The 18,806-nt window shown below is 39.3% G+C and overlaps 1 protein-coding gene across 2 annotated transcripts in view; it reads left to right on the top strand.

Moving 5' to 3' along the window:
- The window catches only part of Nptn (neuroplastin), an 80,537-nt gene that overhangs the window by 31,167 nt on the left and 30,564 nt on the right, over positions 1-18,806 (top strand). For both annotated transcript variants that reach the window (XM_005369484.2, XM_005369485.2), the window contains exons 2-3: positions 12,009-12,356; positions 17,048-17,216. In XM_005369484.2, coding sequence (XP_005369541.1) covers positions 12,009-12,356; positions 17,048-17,216 — 517 coding nt within the window. The remainder of the gene's footprint in view (positions 1-12,008; positions 12,357-17,047; positions 17,217-18,806) is intronic.

Raw genomic sequence — 18,806 nt, forward strand, 5'->3', positions numbered from 1 at the left:
AAGAGCTAGTTCCAGGACCGGAACCAAAAGCTACGGAGAAACCCTGTCTCGAAAATTCAAAAAAGAGAGAGAGAGAGAGAGAGAGAGAGAGAGAGAGAGAGAGAGAGAGAATGTTTTTGGGTTCACAACAGAATGAGAAGGTATAGACAGTTCCCTTCCCATTCTTGTCCCTTTACACACATAGTCTCTCTTACTGTAACATCCTCCAATAGGCACATTTGTTGCAGTTGAGGAACCCCAATTCATTATGATTAAAAGTCCATAGTTGATTTTGGGATTTATGCAGGTGTTTTGCATTTTATGGGTTTTGACATAATTTTTAAAAGATTTTATTTTTTGTTTTTTATTTATGTATATATGTGTCTGTGTGCTATATTCATAGAGGTGCCTGCTAAGGCCGAAAGAGGGTATCTGAACTCTTGGAGCTAGAATTAGAGGCAGTTGTGAACTGCCCAGTGAGTTCTGGGAGCTGTACTTCAGTCTTCTTGAAAAGGAGCAAGTACCGGTAATCATCGACCCAGCCCCACATAATATGTGTGTGTGTGGGGGGAGGTGTAGTGGCTTCACTCCTGTAACTCCAGAGCCTGAGTTTGAGAGACAGAGGTAGGAAGGAAGATCATTAGAAGTTTAAGACTAGCCTGGTTTACATTGTGAATTTAGGCCCACTAAGGCTATATAAAATATTGTTATTTTAAAAAGGAAAAAAGAATTAATGAGGGCTGGGGAGTTGGCTAAGATGATAAAGTGTTTGTTAGGCAAACATGGAAACCTGAGTTTAAATTACCAGTAGCCAGGTACAAGCCTGGTGTGGGAGTACCCCTCTGTAGTGCTGGGGAGGTGGAGTCAGGCAAGATACAGCTCATTCAGCCAGTTGTAGCAACTGACTTGAACACCTACAGATTTAAATTTGTTTTTTATTATCTCATGTGCATTAGAGTTTTGCCTGCATGTATATCTATGTGAAAGTGTAGGATACTCTGAAACTGGAATTACAGGTAGGAATGAGCTGCCTTGTGGGTGCTGGGAATTGAACCCAGGTCCTCTGCACAAGCAGCCAGTTCTCTTAACCACTGAGCCACCTCTCCAGCCCTGAACACCTACAGATTTAGCAATAGACCCTGTCTCAAAAATTTAAGGCAGAGACTGATAGGGATCGACATCCACTATTGACCTCAGGTCTGTATATATATGCACACATATATACACAGATGAGCATACACCACACACACAAAATAATTAAGACTATAGCAGTGATACAATTTTTATTATAAATATATTGATATGATTAACATGGTTATATATAAATATAAAATATATTTAATAAGTTATATACACACAACTATGTATAGTGGTTATATATGTATACAATCACATATGTGTGTTCCAGTATTACAGGACCAGAGAGTAGATCCACTGCTCTAAAATCCTCTATACCTATATACCTCCTTCCATTTACCTCTTGGAATCCTCTGATCTTTTTACTGTCTCCATAGCTTTGCTGTTCACAGTGTCATTTAATTGGAATCATTCTATGTAATAGCTTTTTCAGACTGACTTCTTCCAGTTTTCAGTACACATTTAAGATTTCTCTATGTCTTTTAATGCCTTGGTACCTCATCCCCCTCCCCCATGCTGAATAAGCTCCTCCCCTCCCCTTCTTTTTTCTTGCTCAGTAGACCAGGCTAGCCTTGAACTCAAAGATACTCCTCCCTTTGCCTCCATAGTGCCAGGTTTAAAGGCCTGTGCCACCACCGCACAGCTATTTAATTTTCTATAAGTGTGTTAAATTTTAAGGAAGTGTTACTAATTGACTGTATAGTTAAATAACAAATTTTGTAAGTAGGATCTGTTTAATTCTTTTAGCAGTAGGATGAATATATGATAAATTCCTATTTAATGAGTGTGAAATTGTTTTATTCAAACATGACTTGCCATGTTACTGAATGAACTGTAATTGTATAAATTGTTGAGAGTTGAGAAGAAGTACAGCCTTTTATAAATAGTATACTATGCCAAATATTGGAATCTTGCTTAATTTCACCATCTAAAAATAGTTGGCACTCTAAAGCATAAAGTTGTGGTAAAATTTGATATTTTGATATTATTGTTAATGTGGTCTTTTACATAAAGGAGACAATATTTTTTTTTCATTTTATATTGAAAAGGAGGCATTATTTTTTTAAAGGTTGATTGTGTTTAGAGGGGTCAGATGTGTAGCGGTCGTAAGACAACGTTGTCTAGTTGGTTTTCTTCTTCTATCATGGTGAACTAAACTTGGGCTTGAGTAGTAAGCACATATTCATGCTGTGCCATCTTACTGGTCCATTATAACTTACTCTTAACCATTCAGAGTAAGCCAGACTAGTAATCCCACAAAGACAGGAGGATAGCAATTTCAAGGAAAGCCTGGGCTGCAGAATGAATTCATGACCAGGCCAACCTGGGCAACTTAATGAAACCCTTGTCTGAAAAATTTTTAAAAAGGAAGAAACAGGCCCAAGGATATATATCCCAGTAGCATAGCACTTCTATAGTATGCATGAGGTGTTATCATCTATCTCCAGTACTGCAGTCAGTCAGTATTGTTGTTCAATTTCAACATAACAGTTGATAAAGTCCTGTTGAATAGACTCAGTTTTTAAAATCAAGAGGCCATGGGAGCCTAGGAGGGGAAGGAAACTCCATTCTGTATCATTATTGAAACAGAGTCTCCTGGTCAGAAGCCTGTGTCACATCATTTCGCTTTTGTTTGGGACAGGGAGTGGGGGAACACATGTATATGCATGTTACACATATGGAGTGTTCATATATGTATGCAGGTGCATTGTATTTGTGCATGCATGTGGAGGCCAGAGGACAACTTGAGGTATTGCTCCTCAGTCTGCAGCCACCCTCTGTTTAGTCCCTTTTTTTTTTTTGGAAAGGCAGAGTCTTCTACTAGTCTAGGCCTGGCTGGCTAGCAAGCCCCAGAAACCCACTGGCCTCCATCTTCACAGTGCTCAGATTTCAAGCATAGATCAGTGCTCTGTTCTCATTTTGAATTTTTTTTTTAAAAATGCACATACACATATACTTAGCAGATATTAAACTTATGGGGTCCTCATGATTTTGTAACATTAAGTTACTTTGCTTTAACATTTGAATCATTTCACAACTTTCTTTACTTTCGAGAAAGGGTTTGTGTAGTTTAGGCTGCCTCTATCCTGAGTGCTGGGATTCCAGGTGTGTACCACCATGCCCAGCATATCCTGTATTTTTCAAAAATCAGATTTAGTTAATCTTTGCAGAAATATAGATGAGGCCAAGAAGGTAGGGAAAAAAACACGTAAATATTCCAATACCTGATGAACTTTTTAAAATTACTATTTAAGATAGAAGTTACGGTTTCTCTAGATGTTTCCCTGAAATATTGTTTGTTTTTCTTTTTCAGTCTTCTTTAGAGTGTAGGAAGGAATTTGTTTAACCCTGGGTTTTAGGCTGAGATTCTATGTATTTCCTTTCTTACAAGTTGGGATGATGCATGTAACACATAGACAGATGACCCTCCTCCATCACAGGGTTTCTCTGTGTTGCTTTGGAGCCTGTCCTGGAACTAGTTCTTGTAGACCAGGCTGGTCTCGAACTCACAGAGATCCGCCTGCCTCTGCCTCCCAAGTGTTGGGATTAAAGGCGTGCGCCACCACCGCCTGGAGAACATGAGAGCTTTTTATTGATTAGTATTTTCTCAATTTCTTTTTTTAATATTTTACAGTTCATTTTTAGAGTCTTTTGTAGTTTTGGTTAGGTTTATTCTGCAGTTTTCATTTTTGTTTTTGAGGTCATTGTGAATGGGATTTTTTTTCCCTGATTTCTTTTTCAGTTTGTCATTGGTATATAAGGCAGCTACTGATTTTTGTGTGTTAATTTTGTGTCCTGCTATGTTGTGCAAAGTGTTAACAGTTCTAAGAGTTTTGAGTTTTTAGGGTCTCTTATGTATGGAATATGCAATACTATCTGCAAATAGAGATACTCTGATTTCTTCCTTTCTTGTCTGCATCCCTATTATTTACTTCCCTTGTCTTACTACTCTAGCTTAAACGTCCAGTACTATATTGAATGAGAGTGGAGAAAATAGACATCTATTCTATGCCTTGTTCTTGCTTTTAGTAGAAAGGCTTTCGAGGTTCTCCACCCACCCCCATTCAATGAAACATTGTAGGCTTGTAGTGTATAGCCTTTATTATGTTGAGACGTATTCCTTCTATTCTGAGTTGTAGTTTTTTTTTTTCTTCAGGAGATCCCTATCCCTCATTCCCCTGATCTCACTGTGTAGCTCTGGCTGTCTTGGAACTCACAATGTAGAGCAGGCTGGCCTCAAAATTCACAGAGATATGCCTCCTTCTGCCTCTTCAGTGCTGGGGATTAAGGCATGTGCCACCACACCCAAGCCTTTCAAGACTTTTAACCAGATAGAATTTTGTTGTTGTTGTTGTTATTGTTATGTTTTTTTCCTGACTCTGTCAACATGCAGTATCTCAGATTTTAAGCGACAAAGTTTAAAAACTGTTCTTATACACTTGGAAAATGAGCCTTCAGCAAACAAATTATATTGCAGGTATGTTCTCAGTTTATAGATTAATAAATTGAAAAGACAAGACACACCAGGGATGGCAGCATTTGTTTTTAATCCTTATCCCTCTGGAAGCCAAGGGAGGAAGATCAGGAGTTCAAAGCCAGTGCTGGCTACGTTGGTAGTTTGAGGGCCATCTGAGCTGTGTCAGACCCTGTATCAAAACCAAACATACAACTACAAAGCAAAAGTCATGGCTTTGGAGTGTTTTGTTTTTACTTTTGGTCTTGGAACATAAACTCACCTTCTGGAAGAACCTTTATATAGTTTTTAAAATAACTTTGTGGCTTAAATTCTCTTACTTTCCTTCTGTTTGAACAACTTGGGTTTGTAGCCGTTTCAGAGTATCTTAGACATTAAAGTGTGGTCCCTGGACCAGATGTATGTATTAGCATCAGAATTTGAACATACTCTCTCAGGCCTCACTTCAGATTGACAAAGTCAGGAACTCTGGGGTTGGAGTCAGCAGTCTGTTTTAGTAAGCTCTCCAAATGATTTTGATACATGAAAAAGTCCAAGAATCACTGCTCTCCAGTTTTATCATCTAAGGAAATTTTGCCTTTGATCTATAGCAACACAATTTCTGTTTAGAAAAAAGTTCAGTAGCTGAAGGAGAACTACTGTCACCTAACAGCCTAAAAGGTGAATAAGAAATTTCCCACTGTACAATGTAATTGACTGCTGAATGTTTTAAAAAACAGAGAAAGCCGGTTGATGGTGGCAAAGGCCTTTAATCTCAGCTTTCCAGGGAGGCAAAGGCAGCTGGATCTCTGAGTTGAATGCTGGCCTGGTCTACAGTTCTACAATGTACGTTCCAGGACAGCCAAGACTACACAGAAAAACCCCATCTCCAAAAAGCAAACAGAAACCACTCCCGTCTCTCTCCTCTTGAGCCCCCCCACCCCCACTCACGCACAGGTTTGCTACTTCTTTGAACTAATTTTTTTCCTAGATTATCTGATCAGTTTGAACAGCTGGTGTTATGCTCACGGAATTTGTTGTGATGGCAGAATGAGATGAATTGTGTGGTGTTGGATTTTTTTTGTTTTGTGTTTGAGGCAAGGTCTCTGTAGCGCCAGCTGGCCTCATAGCACTTCTCCTGCCTCAGTCATCAGAATTCTGGAATTCTAAGTGTGAACCATCAGATCCATCATAAACTGTACCTTTATGATTTAAAACTGATTGTAAGAAGTTGTCAGAGACGTTGAACTTGTTATCAGAAGTTAACACTGTAGAAAGTTATGCCTCACAGAAAAAGTAGTGGAGATGAGCTTTTTTAAATTTCTCATAGTTTCTGAGAATGGTTTGTTTAATTTATGGATGAATTATTTGGTGCTATTTGTTAAAGCATGATGAAGACTTTGTTTAGACAGTAAATATAGAGACAGCTTCAGTGGTACTTTACAGTAGAGGGTTAGGTTCCACCCTGAATATAGCACAGCAAGCTGGAATTTATAGCTGAGGAGAATGATGGGGGTCAGTGTTCAGTGGGGGATTCAGAACAAACCAACCTAACAGGATTCTTTTTTTAAAACAGTTTCTAACTATGTAGCCCTGGCTGTCCTGGAACACATTATATGCAAACTGGCCTTAAAACTCAAAGAGATCCACCTGCCTATGCCTGCAAGTAGTGGAATTAAAGTCGTGCCCCCTTGCCTGGTTTTGAACAGAATTCTCATGAAGATAGACTAGAGTGATCAGACCTTGCCTGAGGCCTGGTAGAGGATGCCTGATCATGTATTGAGGGTTGGCAGATACTGAAGACAGATGTATTTGTTGCTGTTGTTAAACTGACAGCAGAATTCTTTGTTAAAAGTGAATCTTGCAAGGATGTACATAGATAATCCTAAAAGAATCAGAAGCATGACTTAATGTTAGTCATGCAAAAAATTATCAAGTTGGTATATTCAACCTTTATAGCATATCATTCACATTTTGTTTTCAATAAAACCTAGCCATAGGATCAGCTGAAGTTTATTTCTAAAATGCTCTTCATCTACAATTTTTTCCTTTTTTTAAAATTGCTTCTGTTCTCAAAGAGTACCATTTTGTTGGTCTTTTGGGACAAAAAAGCTTTTAAAATAAGCATTTGCATAAATATGAGAGCGTTTACTTTTTGAGCCAAACCTTTCATTATGCACGTTCTTTGGCTTATAAACAGATCAGAAAACAAGCTCTGCTGGGCTCAAGTACCCTAGCAGCTTGAGAGTTATTTGTGGAATTAAAAAATGAATCACCTTTCTGCTAGGTGGCCCACCACTATAATCCCCCACTCTGGAGGCTGAGGCAATAGGATGGTGAGGTCAAGGCCAGCCTGGGCTACATAAACAAAACCTCCCAGTAAAGTGGGTTACTTAATATTTCAAAGGAAAAATAGCTTGACAAATGCTTGTGGATGCTTCATTTCCCCACCTGAACTTGTTCCTTTCATAAGGAGAATATGTGTTGTCTGTCTCTCTGTCTGTGTCTGTGTCTGTCTGTCTCTCTTTCTCTTTCTCTCTCTCTTTTTCTGTGTTTCTGAAGCAGGGTTTTATTTGTAGTCTGGACTGGACTAGAATGTTGTACTAACTCTGCTCTTACTGGATTTCCCCCATTGTTCATAATCTTTCAGGTTCAGTGGCTTATATCTCTGAGCCAATTTATTGTATCAACATTCCTGTGTCTATTGTTACCACTGTATCAAGTCTAGTTTGCTCTAAGAATAGGAAGGATTGAAGAATTCTCTTACTTTACATTGTCCTGTTTACATTGCCACAGTAGTCCTCATTTTATTTGAAAAGTTAGTTACTTTTAAAAAGTTGAATTCTAAGTTAAATTTATTGTGTTTGTGATGTTCTGTTTCTTAGGCTGTTGTAAAAATAATGCTGAATGTTGCTGTTATGCAGTCTGTTCAGCATTTATTTCTTTGGAGGCTTACAATAATAGGTACATTATTGAGTGCTTAGTATGTGTCCAGTGCTGTTTGTTGTAAGCTGTGTTGTTTTATTTAATCCTCACAATAACCCTCCAAGGAAATTGCTATTATTAGCTCCTTTTTACAGATTAAGCAGATGAAGATCAGAGAGGTTAGGCCACTTAACTAAGGTTAGACAGTTAGTAACAGGACCTCATGTGAACCCAGGCATTTTATTTGTTAAATTTAATCACTACACTATGCAGATTTATTATCTTTTGGGATCAACTAGATTTCCCAATTTTTCCAAATCAGAAAAGCTAGTTAATTTATGCTAGCCGAAGTCCTGTTGCTATTTTGGATGGTATAATTTTAGAATCAAAGGTAGGCTTTGGCTTATAATGATCTTAATACACTTTTGACATGTTTGCTTGATTGAAAGGCACAGGCTTGAATTTGGAAAATGCTTTGTGATGACTGCCATCTCTACCTAGTGCTAATGATCAGGATAATCCAAGAGTTCACCAGCATGCCCTCTTTCCCCAACATCTTCTGTTGCAGAAAATGAGGTTGTCCTATTTGAGGTCTTCAGGACTGCCTTATCCTTGGTTGGAATACATGGAATGAGTGCCTGTGGACTTTTGACCAATTTGGTGTTAAGTGATAGTGATGCACAGTCTGCTTAATTAACAGTAAAGATAGGTCTGTGACATTTTTATAGTAATCCATGCAGATTTGAAATACTCATTCCCTGTAACCACATTGAGCTATCAGTAGGTCCTGCTCAGTGTTTTTGAGGTAGGTGATTTGAATTTGTCTGTGTATGAGAGAGAAGAGAATAGATAGTTTCTTGAATCTTTTGCCATCATTTTTTTTTTATTTTGAGATATGAAGGAGAGAACAGCATCTCCCTCCCTCCCTCCCTCCCTCCCTCCCTCCTTTTTTGATAGTGTCAAGTATAGGCAAGATTTAAAGGCCTGACCTTGGTAGTAGTCAGTTGATGTTACTTGTACCTTGGTTGCCTTGAAAGCAAGTGAGAATTTGGTGTTAAAAATTCCTTTTTCTTTTTTAAGATGTATGTGGAGATAGTTTTCTTGAGATTGGGTTCAGCTTGGGTCTTCTTCTGTGTTCCATTTCTCTTTGCACTCTGTTCATATCTACATATCCAGTTTTTCCTGAGCTGAAGAGCTCTTTTTCCCTGCTGCTAGCCCCAGCTGTCATTTCCTTCCCATCCCCCAACCTCAGCTATGCAATTTTTTATTACACTTCTCTGGGTTTTGCTGCCCCCATTTCGCCCCACTTTAACACCAGCTTCCACCACAGTCACCAGTCATTCACCACCACACTCAACTTTTCTGCTTTATAAGATAGGTATTATTGAAACCCTTCATTCTTTTTTTTTTTTTTTTTTTTTTGGTTTTTCGAGACAGGGTTTCTCTGTAGCTTTGGAGCCTCTCCTGGAACTCCCTTTGTAGACCAGGCTGGCCTCGAACTCACAGAGATCCCCTGCCTCTGCCTCCCGAGTGCTGGGATTAAAGGCGTGCGCCACCAACGCCCGGCCCTTCATTCTTTTTTTAAAGGATTTATTTTATGTATATGGTTTTGCCTGCATGTCTGTACAATATGTGAACGTGCAGTTACTGATAAGGCCAGAAGAGGGAGTCTGATTCCCTGGATTTTCTGGAACTAGACCCATTTGGTTTTGGAAACCAAACCCAAGTCCTCTGCAAGAGCAACAAATACTATTAACCACAAAGCCCTATTTCTAGCTCCTTCAATTTTGTTTATAAAAGTTTGCATTTTGCCGGGCGGTGGTGGCGCACGCCTTTAATCCCAGCACTTGGGAGGCAGAGGTAGGCGGATCTCTGTGAGTTCGAGGCCAGCCTGGTCTACAAAGGGAGTTCCAGGACAGGCTCCAAAGCTTCAGAGAAACCCTGCCCCCCCCCCAAAAAAAAAAGTTTGCATTTTACGATCTACCATTTCAAATAATAAATTAGACTTGGGCTTAATGATATGGGTAGACTTTTTTTTTTTTTTTTTTTTTTTTTTTTTTTTTTTGAGATAGGGTTTCTCTGTGTAGCCCTGACTGTCTTGGAACTTGTTCTGTAGACCAAATTGGCTTCAAACTGAGATCTGCCTGCCTCTGCCTTCTGAGTGTTGAGATTCAGATTATGTGCCACAAAGCCTTGTCTAAACCTGACCTACAAGTAGGCATTTGAACTGGATTAGATTAACATTTTTTCCCATTCTCAGTAGAAAGTCTTGCCTGGGGGTGACAGGACCAGGCTGAGTAATCTGCTTTGTTTTCTGCAGTGGAAATCATGTTTACATCCTTTTCTCGATACCTTTGAATTGTGTGCTATTGAGATTTGGGGTTGCACTGGAATTTCATGGACTCTCTTGGTTTGGATCATCCTGTTTATATTAGCTTGGTCAACGGATTGTTAAGCAGGTTTTAGTTTAATATCTTTGTGCTATTCAGAAGAAAGTAGAAAATACGCAAGTCGCTAATAGTTTCTAGGACATTATCGAGTACATAAATATAGCATTTGAGGGATGTAAGAACTCTACCTTCATGGACAGTACCAGAGAGAGTAAGATGTGATTTATTAAGTTGTCAGAATTATAAGTAAAACAATCTTCACAGTTTTTCAAGAATTTAATAATAACTAGTTTTCACTGATAGTAAAAACATCTTTCATAATCTCTCCCTTCTATTTGTAGGAGTTGGCTTTTTGACAGTTGGTAGCAGTTTATGAGGCTGACTGAGACATGGTCTTTTAGATCAGTATTTTATCTAGCAGCAAGCTCAGGTCTATATAGAACCTTTGGGGCTCTTTTCTATATTTATTAAACAACTTCTGCATCTGAGATTGACATTTGTTTGGCCTGTTGGGTCTTGTATTAGATAATTTATTACAAGAAATAAATCCTAGATACAAAGGGGAAGTTTCAAATAGCATATTCAAAGTATAACATACAGTGTAACCTGTTGATTATTGTATTTCTCTACTATTCACTCTGAAAGCTAGTTGAAAGGCTAGAATGAATTTAGAGTCTTGACGTATACTTGAATATGACAATCAGCACCTCCATAGTATTCTTGGATCCACAGAGTAGGTTTCATTTCCAAAGACAGATACTGCAGTGGTTATACACAAGAATATTTCTACTTACTAACCTCTGTTTTCAGTTAGCTAATTACATCCTTGGCTTCTAGACTATAGAAAAACTTGAATTTTCATTCTCCCTGTCCTCTGGAGTGTTCTTAAGTCTAATATTGGCAGATTCTAACCTGGTAATTTATGAGCCAAGCCACTCAGAATGCCTTCCTCTAAATTCTTGACTTACACCTTAGGGCATTGCCTAATGGGTAGAAATTTGAACAAACCTGGGTAGTGAATGAGTTGAGTGCATGGTTGCAGTGTGGTGTCTTTCCTACAACAGGCTCTACTCCAAGTTTTAAAATAAGCCTGGGTGATGATAATAATTTAAAAACTATAGTAACAACAACTCCCTCTGCTGTTACTACCTTGCCTTATAGACAGCAAGTTATGGGCAGGTAGACGTAGGCATCAGCTTTAGCTGAGCAGTGCCTCGAATGCAAGTTGAAGCATAACCTTTACCCTACAGTTTAATTCATTATTGTCAGTTCTCAAACTTTGAATTGACTGTTAGCAGCCAGACAAATACCCTTCGTAGGGGACCCTTTCAAGAACCACAAGTATTTTCAGACCGACTGTTTAGGTGACGTTACTAGTAGAATTTACAGGGTCAGGAAGAGCGCAATAGTTGTCACTTTGATGTCCTGTTCCTGAGGGTCTGTATTCAGATAGGTGAAATAGACGGCTGGACTGTCTGTTTGCTGTGGGCCAAGGAATCATTAAGAGATGGGAAAAGACTAAACTAAGGATAGTATCCTGCTTGTGAGAATTTTACTGCCCTTCAGCTGAAATTTGGACTCCGAATAACAAGAGAAGGTACCAGCACATTAATTAATACTTCTTCTTGAGGCCTAGGAAAGATACTGGATCTCTAATGAAATGTTTACTCATTCAAAAAGATCCTGACTTGGCATAAAAACCCAATGCCACTTCCTGTTATCTTCCATCATTTGCCTGAGTTTGGAAAGGTAATGGTTTTGTGCTCGATGGAAGGATGCTCTTTCCAAGACCTAAGGCTTTCTCATTTCTACCAGCTGGGCCCATTGCTAAAATGCTTTTCAGTGGGCTTGCTTCTGCCTGGCCAGCACCTGGGCTGCCCCAGCTTGTAATTGGCCTGCCTTTGCTTCATAAGCTTCCCAGGGTGGTTCTTCTTCTAAAAGCTTGTATGAATTGCTATTACTGTCTCTTTATGGTTTAAAAATGAATCCTTTTTTTTGTTCTCTGCAACTCATTTGCTTTTTTCTTTTCTTTTCTTTCCTTTAAATTATTAACACCTGTTGATTCTTTTGTTTTTTTTTTTCTGGTTGGCCTGTCACTTCATTCCTGCTCCCCCTCCCTCTAGCTGGGTTTGTCAAGTCGCCCATGTCAGAAACTAAGCTCACGGGGGACGCCTTTGAGCTGTACTGTGACGTGGTCGGGAGCCCCACGCCAGAGATCCAGTGGTGGTACGCAGAAGTCAACCGGGCAGAGTCTTTCAGACAGCTGTGGGACGGTGCTCGGAAGCGCCGTGTCACCGTAAACACCGCCTACGGGTCAAACGGCGTGAGTGTGCTGAGAATAACCCGGCTCACCTTGGAGGACTCTGGGACTTACGAGTGCAGGGCCAGCAACGACCCCAAGAGGAATGACTTGAGGCAAAACCCTTCCATAACATGGATTCGAGCCCAGGCCACCATAAGCGTCCTTCAGAGTGAGTCCAGCACCCTACAGTAGTAGTACTGTAGTCTTTAGAGGTGGCCCAATGACCCTTCCCTTCTGCTTCCTTTCCCTCTATCCCAGTATGATCGCTAACCCTACCCCTTGTCTTTGTTTTTTCAAATCCACGACCCTTCTGGTTGTAGTGTATGAAAACATTTGTGGCATTTTTTTTTTTTTTTAAATTTGCCGTCCTTTCTACTTCCCTTATCCCCCAACCCTTCTCTGTGTCTTTCTCCTCAGGAACAAAGAACTTGAGGAAATCCTGACTATCCAAAGTCAGCTGCGCTGGGAAGAGGTGGGGAGGGAGAACTGGGGAAGCAATTTTTTTTTTTTTTAAAGCATAAATGCCAGGTAGTCAAATGAGGGTAGTGTTGAAACTGTTTCTTTCCCTCCTCTTTAATTTTGTAGTAGGTTTCCTGCTATCCTTTTGCTGATTGCTTTTCTGGTGCCTTTCTATTTTTGTTTCTTTCCCCACTCTAACTACTTTTTATTTCCCTGTTCATTTGTTGGAAGTTCTCTGAATAGCTAGCTGCCTTCACCTCTATGGTTTTAAGTTTGTGTCTGCCCAGCTTTTTGCCTCCCTGTGACTTGGTGTTATCCTGTTCTGTTGATGGGAATGTTGCCATGGTGCAGTGTAGTGGTGTGTGTTTTGTTGGGTGGCATGTAAGCTTGGATATTCCATAGCTCCAGCTCTTTTTCTTTTCTAAAGCAGTGGCATGTGCTTCTCTGACAGCAGCCTTCAATGCAACAGCACAGTTCTTACTGAGACTGTTTTCTTTAAAGTAGCTGCCTGAGATTCTCTCCCTTAGTCTTGCTCTCAGGAGGAAGGTGGTCTGAAGCTGCAAATTACATTGTTTTTTAAAACTATCACACTGTCTTAAAAATCAGAATTCCATCTGATTGCTATTCACAGACAGCTTGACTCTGATATTTGCAAAAAATTCCTTTATCCTATAAACCCTAAGATAGTTAAAAAACATCCTCACTGTCTAGAAAGAAAGAAAAGGAAGGAAGGAGAAAGAAAAAAAGATAGAAAGGAGAAAGAAAGACCTACCTTAAATCTCAATACCAATCCTCTTGAGTCCTTTGTCTGTTGTACAATTTAGGTTTGGGTGGCCAGTTCTCTTTCTGAAACTCTTCCTGCATGGCAGGAAACAGAGAGCCCACCACAAAATCAGTGCTCTCTCCAGGAAGGGTTCTAGTCCTACATTTGGCTTGTTTATGATTGAGGGGCATTCTCAGTTTCTTGGAAGGGCCTCGAATGAATGGCTCAGTGAGAGACCTATAGCCATTTTTAGTATGAAGAACTGACTTATTTAGAGAGAATGAAGTTCAGTATTTTTTTGTGAACAGTTTGGTGATAACAGCAATAGGAGAGGGACTCTGAATATATATATATATATATATATGGGAAAATAGCAAATTAGTGTCTGTTTTGTATCCACTTGGAAAACAGGGAGAGGGGTCTGAAAGGGAGACTGAGAAGCTATTGCAGTTGCCACTGCTGAATCAGAGAACCTGCTTCTGTGACGGGGAAAAGAAAACCTGTCTGTGAAAATGAGAATATTAACCCAGCAATTTTTCTTATTTTTTTTTAAACATTTTTTCCCCTTGCACGCATCCTTTTCCTTTTCCCGTGCTCCTTTCCTTAAACAAAAGCCAAATTATCCAAATGGCCACAAAGGTTTGTAGATTATAGTCATAGACTGGATATTTGGTAGTTTTATTTCCACTAACCTTAACTTGTAGCTAAAAAGACCATGTCTAGGGGGTATAAAAATAGGTCTTTGGGGTTACCTATGTATTAGTTCCTTAGAGTATATAGTACTTCCCCAATTTACTTAGAAATAAGTTTATTAACTTATGGGTTACATAAGTTAAGCTACAACCTGCCTAGCTAATCTCTTCCTGAATATCCACATTAGTTGATTATCATAAATTATCTATAACATCATGAGTTTAACTTTAATTGAATTATTTTGTAATTTTAGGCCTCCCTAGAAATTGCTTCCACAGGGAGATTGTACTCTTTTAAGAATGGCATACCAGCCGTACTTTTTCCAAAGGTCTTTGAATAATGTAAACCAGAAGAGAAATGGGTCCAGTTTTTAGGCTTTCTTTGCCATATGTTCTTTACATACACATGGTGACTAGGGTAAGGGTCCTACGTGACACTTCTAAAAATAGGAGTCAGTGACAGATAAAAATATTTGAATTTCTAAATGTTCATCTCTCTTGGACTTTTCACTGGGTAGCACTGGGCCACAGAAATAAATGTCTCACCTTCATCTTGGTGTAGAATACAAATCGAGTACTGTAGCCAAGAAACTCAGCAACCAGAGGAGTTAGGTCACCCCACCTATAATCCTCCTTTGATACATAATCATATTTAAAGCTAATCAACTTGCTCCTAGCTGACTCTCTCCTGGATCCTTAACATTTAAGGGAAAAAGTACTTTCTTTTGCCTTCTAAGATTTCTTGGCAGAAAGTCTACCAGATTGCTTTCATCACCTTCTTAATTTCCCTGAGCTGCAATGATCATTTGCATCGTCACAGGTAAGAGTAGCATTTACTTTGCCTCCTTGTATGTAAACATCTGGAAACTCTTGGCCTCATTCTCAGAGTTCACCCTTTCTCAGTACAATCTGAGAGGAAGAACCCGGAGATTCCCAAGTGGGACAGAAAATGAAATTGGACAATAAAAATTTAGTGAAAACTTAAAAGTGTGTTTGAGTTTAATGTTGCTTTTGATACATATACATATATATTTAATTTCTCTTCTGTGGAGTACTGGTTCTAGCTTTTTCTCTTCCGTTTTTGCTTGGTTTTAATTTTTCTTGGAATTGTGATGCTTTCTGCTGATGGTGTATGTGCGCCTTCCATTGCAGGGTTTGCAGCTGTTCTGCTCAATTTATTAAAGCCCGGGGAATTGGCTTCTGTCCAGTGTGTCTTGAAACCATGGGACACCACTGCGCTAACGTGTTTACATGCATCTGCTTTTGTCTTAGTGCCTCTATGCCTCCATTATTTGTATATAGAGACCTTGTTTGTTGTTACTAAACAGGACCAGTACTGAATGGAAGATAACCGTTATCCTTTTAACAGAATTGGAAATAAGTTAGAACCTGTTTGTTAACTGAGGCACTTTCAAGATTTGCTTTATCATACAATTATAAAAGATACTAACATTATAAGCAGAAATGTTACATGGGTTAGGAATTCATTAAGGCATTACATTTTCCAAGTATCTTGTAACTTCTCCATCTTCTTTTCTCCTCTCAACCATAAAAAGAAGCAGTCTCAGAAGAGGGAGACAGTTTTGTCCTCAAGACTAAGAACTATTCTTTATAAAATGATGAGGGGAACTGCTGTTGAAATATATACTAGAAGTAGCCAGATACAAGGAAGTGGGAAATCAGCCATGGGTGTTTGAGAAAGGGGTGTGGGGAAGAGACAAATACTTCTTAATGTGAATGGGGAAAGGTGATTGGTTGAGACTTCACCTGAAAGAAAATGTTTGATCCAAAATAGCAAAAAAGTTGGACCTGGGAAAAGATAAAACACAAACACTATAGTCCTGATTATAATATGGAAATAAAAAATTAAAAGTTCTTTCAAGATAAACCTTCCAGAGACGATTCAAAGTGATTTATAAATTTTCTGCTTAATCGGTTCTATTTAACGAATTGAAGGTTATTTTTATAGACAAAGTGTTAGCTTAAGTTATCCAAGCCCAGAATAAAACCATAAAGAAAAAAGTCTTTATTTTGTGTTGAGGTGAAGGTTTTGAGGGTCTAGGTGGTGTTCAGAGTTGGGGGCAGGATAGGAAACTCAGTCAGATGTATTTTATAGGGACATTTTTGCCACTGATAGTAATTATGGCCTTGTACAAGTCATTTTACTTTTTCTAGCCCATTAAAGAGAGGAGTAAAGTCTAAGGGCTTGCAGTTCTAAGTTTTTAGGAGCTCATATGCCAAGACATACTGCACTGTAGTATAATTGTGTTGTCTTGCAGTGAGTGTGTGTTAAAGTGCAATTCTGAAAAGGTTGTTTTGGGAATAAATATGGGCTGGAGAAAGAGTCAGTGGTTCTTTAAGGAGTTACCCTCTGCAAAATTTGAAAGAGTATAAGAGAACAATGGGATGTTTACTTTTAAATCTAGTACCTTTCCTATATGAAGGCCATGGTTGGTTTGCTCTAGGTTAACAGCTTCCAATGTGGGAATAATCATACATGTGTTATGTGTTGCTGTTCCAAGGCCAGTAACTTAGTAAGGAATCTTGTCATGTAAATGACACACTGCCTTTGCATTCAGAACTGCAAGGTAGAGCTCCATTTTTTTTTATAGATGCTGAATTGGCTGGTGGTTCTTACTTCATAAAATTGTGGTATTCAAAAACTGTAAGTGAATTGTTACCAGTGCAAGCACATGTAATACTCTCATTCTTTCACGTCTAGGCCAACTGGTCTTCAGGCTGTTGTCTGCGCTAGTGGTCATTTGCTTATGATCATTGTTTTTCCTTTTTTAACTTCCTCCAAAGTGGTAAAGTGAAAGTCCTAATGTAGTCTTGTCTGCCTTCCCTCTTTTTCTAGTCTCCCCGTCCTACCCCATTCAACTCTCAGGCCAGGGCTGCAAACAATGAAAAGCTATGGCACTCTGTCATTGTGTACTCTAATTACAGAGCCAAGAATTGTCACCAGTGAAGAGGTCATTATTCGAGAAACCCTCCTTCCTGTTACCCTGCAGTGTAACCTCACCTCCAGCTCTCACACCCTTATGCACAGCTACTGGACAAAGAATGGAGTAGAACTCACTGCCACACGTAAGAATGTCAGCAACATGGAATACAGGTGAGAGGGACTAACATTCTTAAGAAGGGAGAGAGTATGGATAAGATTACTTGTTCATAAACCTTGATCATTAGTAGTTTATATTTATATGATGTAATTATGACTATGAAAATGCTACTTAAAAAATAATTTTTGGAATTGGTGAGATGACTCAGCAGTTAAGGGTGTTTGCTACCAGACCTGATAACCAGAGTGTAGTCTCTGAAATCCACGTGGTGGAAGGAAGAACCAACTCTGCTAAGTTGTGTGTGTGTGTGTGTGTGTGTGTACGCACGTGTGTATATACTAAACATTTTTTTTAAAAGATGTGGATGTAATCCTAACACTTGGGTGGCAGAGGCAGGCAGATCTGTGTGAGTTCAAAGCCAGCCTAGTTTTCATAATGAGTTTCCGGACAGCCAGAACTATGTAGAGAGACCCTGTCTCCAAAAAACAACAGAAAAGGGTGAAGTGGGGTGGGACAGAGAGAAAGACAGACACATTGTGAATTATTTTATTACAGTGAGTTGAACTGGTTCCTAAACCAGACCTCTGCCTCTGTAATGATGTGTTTCCATGCTTCTCTTAAAGGCCTGTGTCTTAGCCTCATTAGGAATTTTACGTGTACATGTTGAAGAGATGAATTTGAGAATATTTCTATAAAAATTTCAATATGATCTTATTTATTTCAGTGGACTAAACTCTTTTCCAAATTATGTACTTTGACAAGATGCATTTGGCCTTCTCCTGATTTTGTGTGTGTGTGTGTGTGTGTGTGTGTGTGTGTGTGTGTGTGTGTATGTATTTTTTTGAGACAGGGTCTCTTTATGTGGTCTTGGCTGTCTTGTGTAGGAGAAGGCCGCTTATTCGTCCTGGCCTCCCAGAACTGAAATAATCACACAGAAACTGTATTAATTAAACCACTGCTTGGTCCATTAGCTCTAGCTTCTTATTGGCTAACTCTTATATTAATTTAACTCATTTCCGTTAATCTGTATATAGCCCCATGGCAGTGGCTTACTGGCAAAGATTTGACATGTCTGACTGGCCGCTCCATGGTGTCTACCTCTGCCTCTTCTTCCCAGCATTACATTTAGTTTTCCCGGCCTAGCTCTGTTCCCCTATAGCTCTGCTATAGGCCCAAAGCAATTCCTTTATTAACCAATGAAAGCAACACATAGACAGAAGGACCTCCAGTCTTGGTCTTCTCTATGTACAGGCTGGCCTCCAACTCACAGAGATCCTCCTGCCTCTGCCTCCTGAGTACTGTGATCAAAGGCATGTACAACTGTACTCAGCATTGGCCCTCTCCTGGATAGTCTAGTCTGGTAAGACATAGGAATCTGTCAGAGATTTCTAAATGATTCTAGTGGGCAGTCATGTTGAAGGCCATAGATGGTCCTCTCACTATGATAATTAAGAAACTGAAACTGAGAACAGGGAATTATTTGCTCAAGGAGTCAGTATTATTAGTTGAGCCTTAGTTAGAATACAGGCCCCTCGACTTACTTCAGTAGTTTGAGAAGCAATTAAAGTCACCTTTGAAACTCAGCTCTTGGAACAGGGGATCTTTCCTGTGGATTGATGTTCTAGTGAATTGTCTTTCAAGAA

The sequence above is a fragment of the Microtus ochrogaster genome, unplaced genomic scaffold, assembly GCF_000317375.1.
Source record: "Microtus ochrogaster isolate Prairie Vole_2 unplaced genomic scaffold, MicOch1.0 UNK49, whole genome shotgun sequence".
In the NCBI taxonomy this organism is placed as follows: domain Eukaryota; kingdom Metazoa; phylum Chordata; class Mammalia; order Rodentia; family Cricetidae; genus Microtus; species Microtus ochrogaster.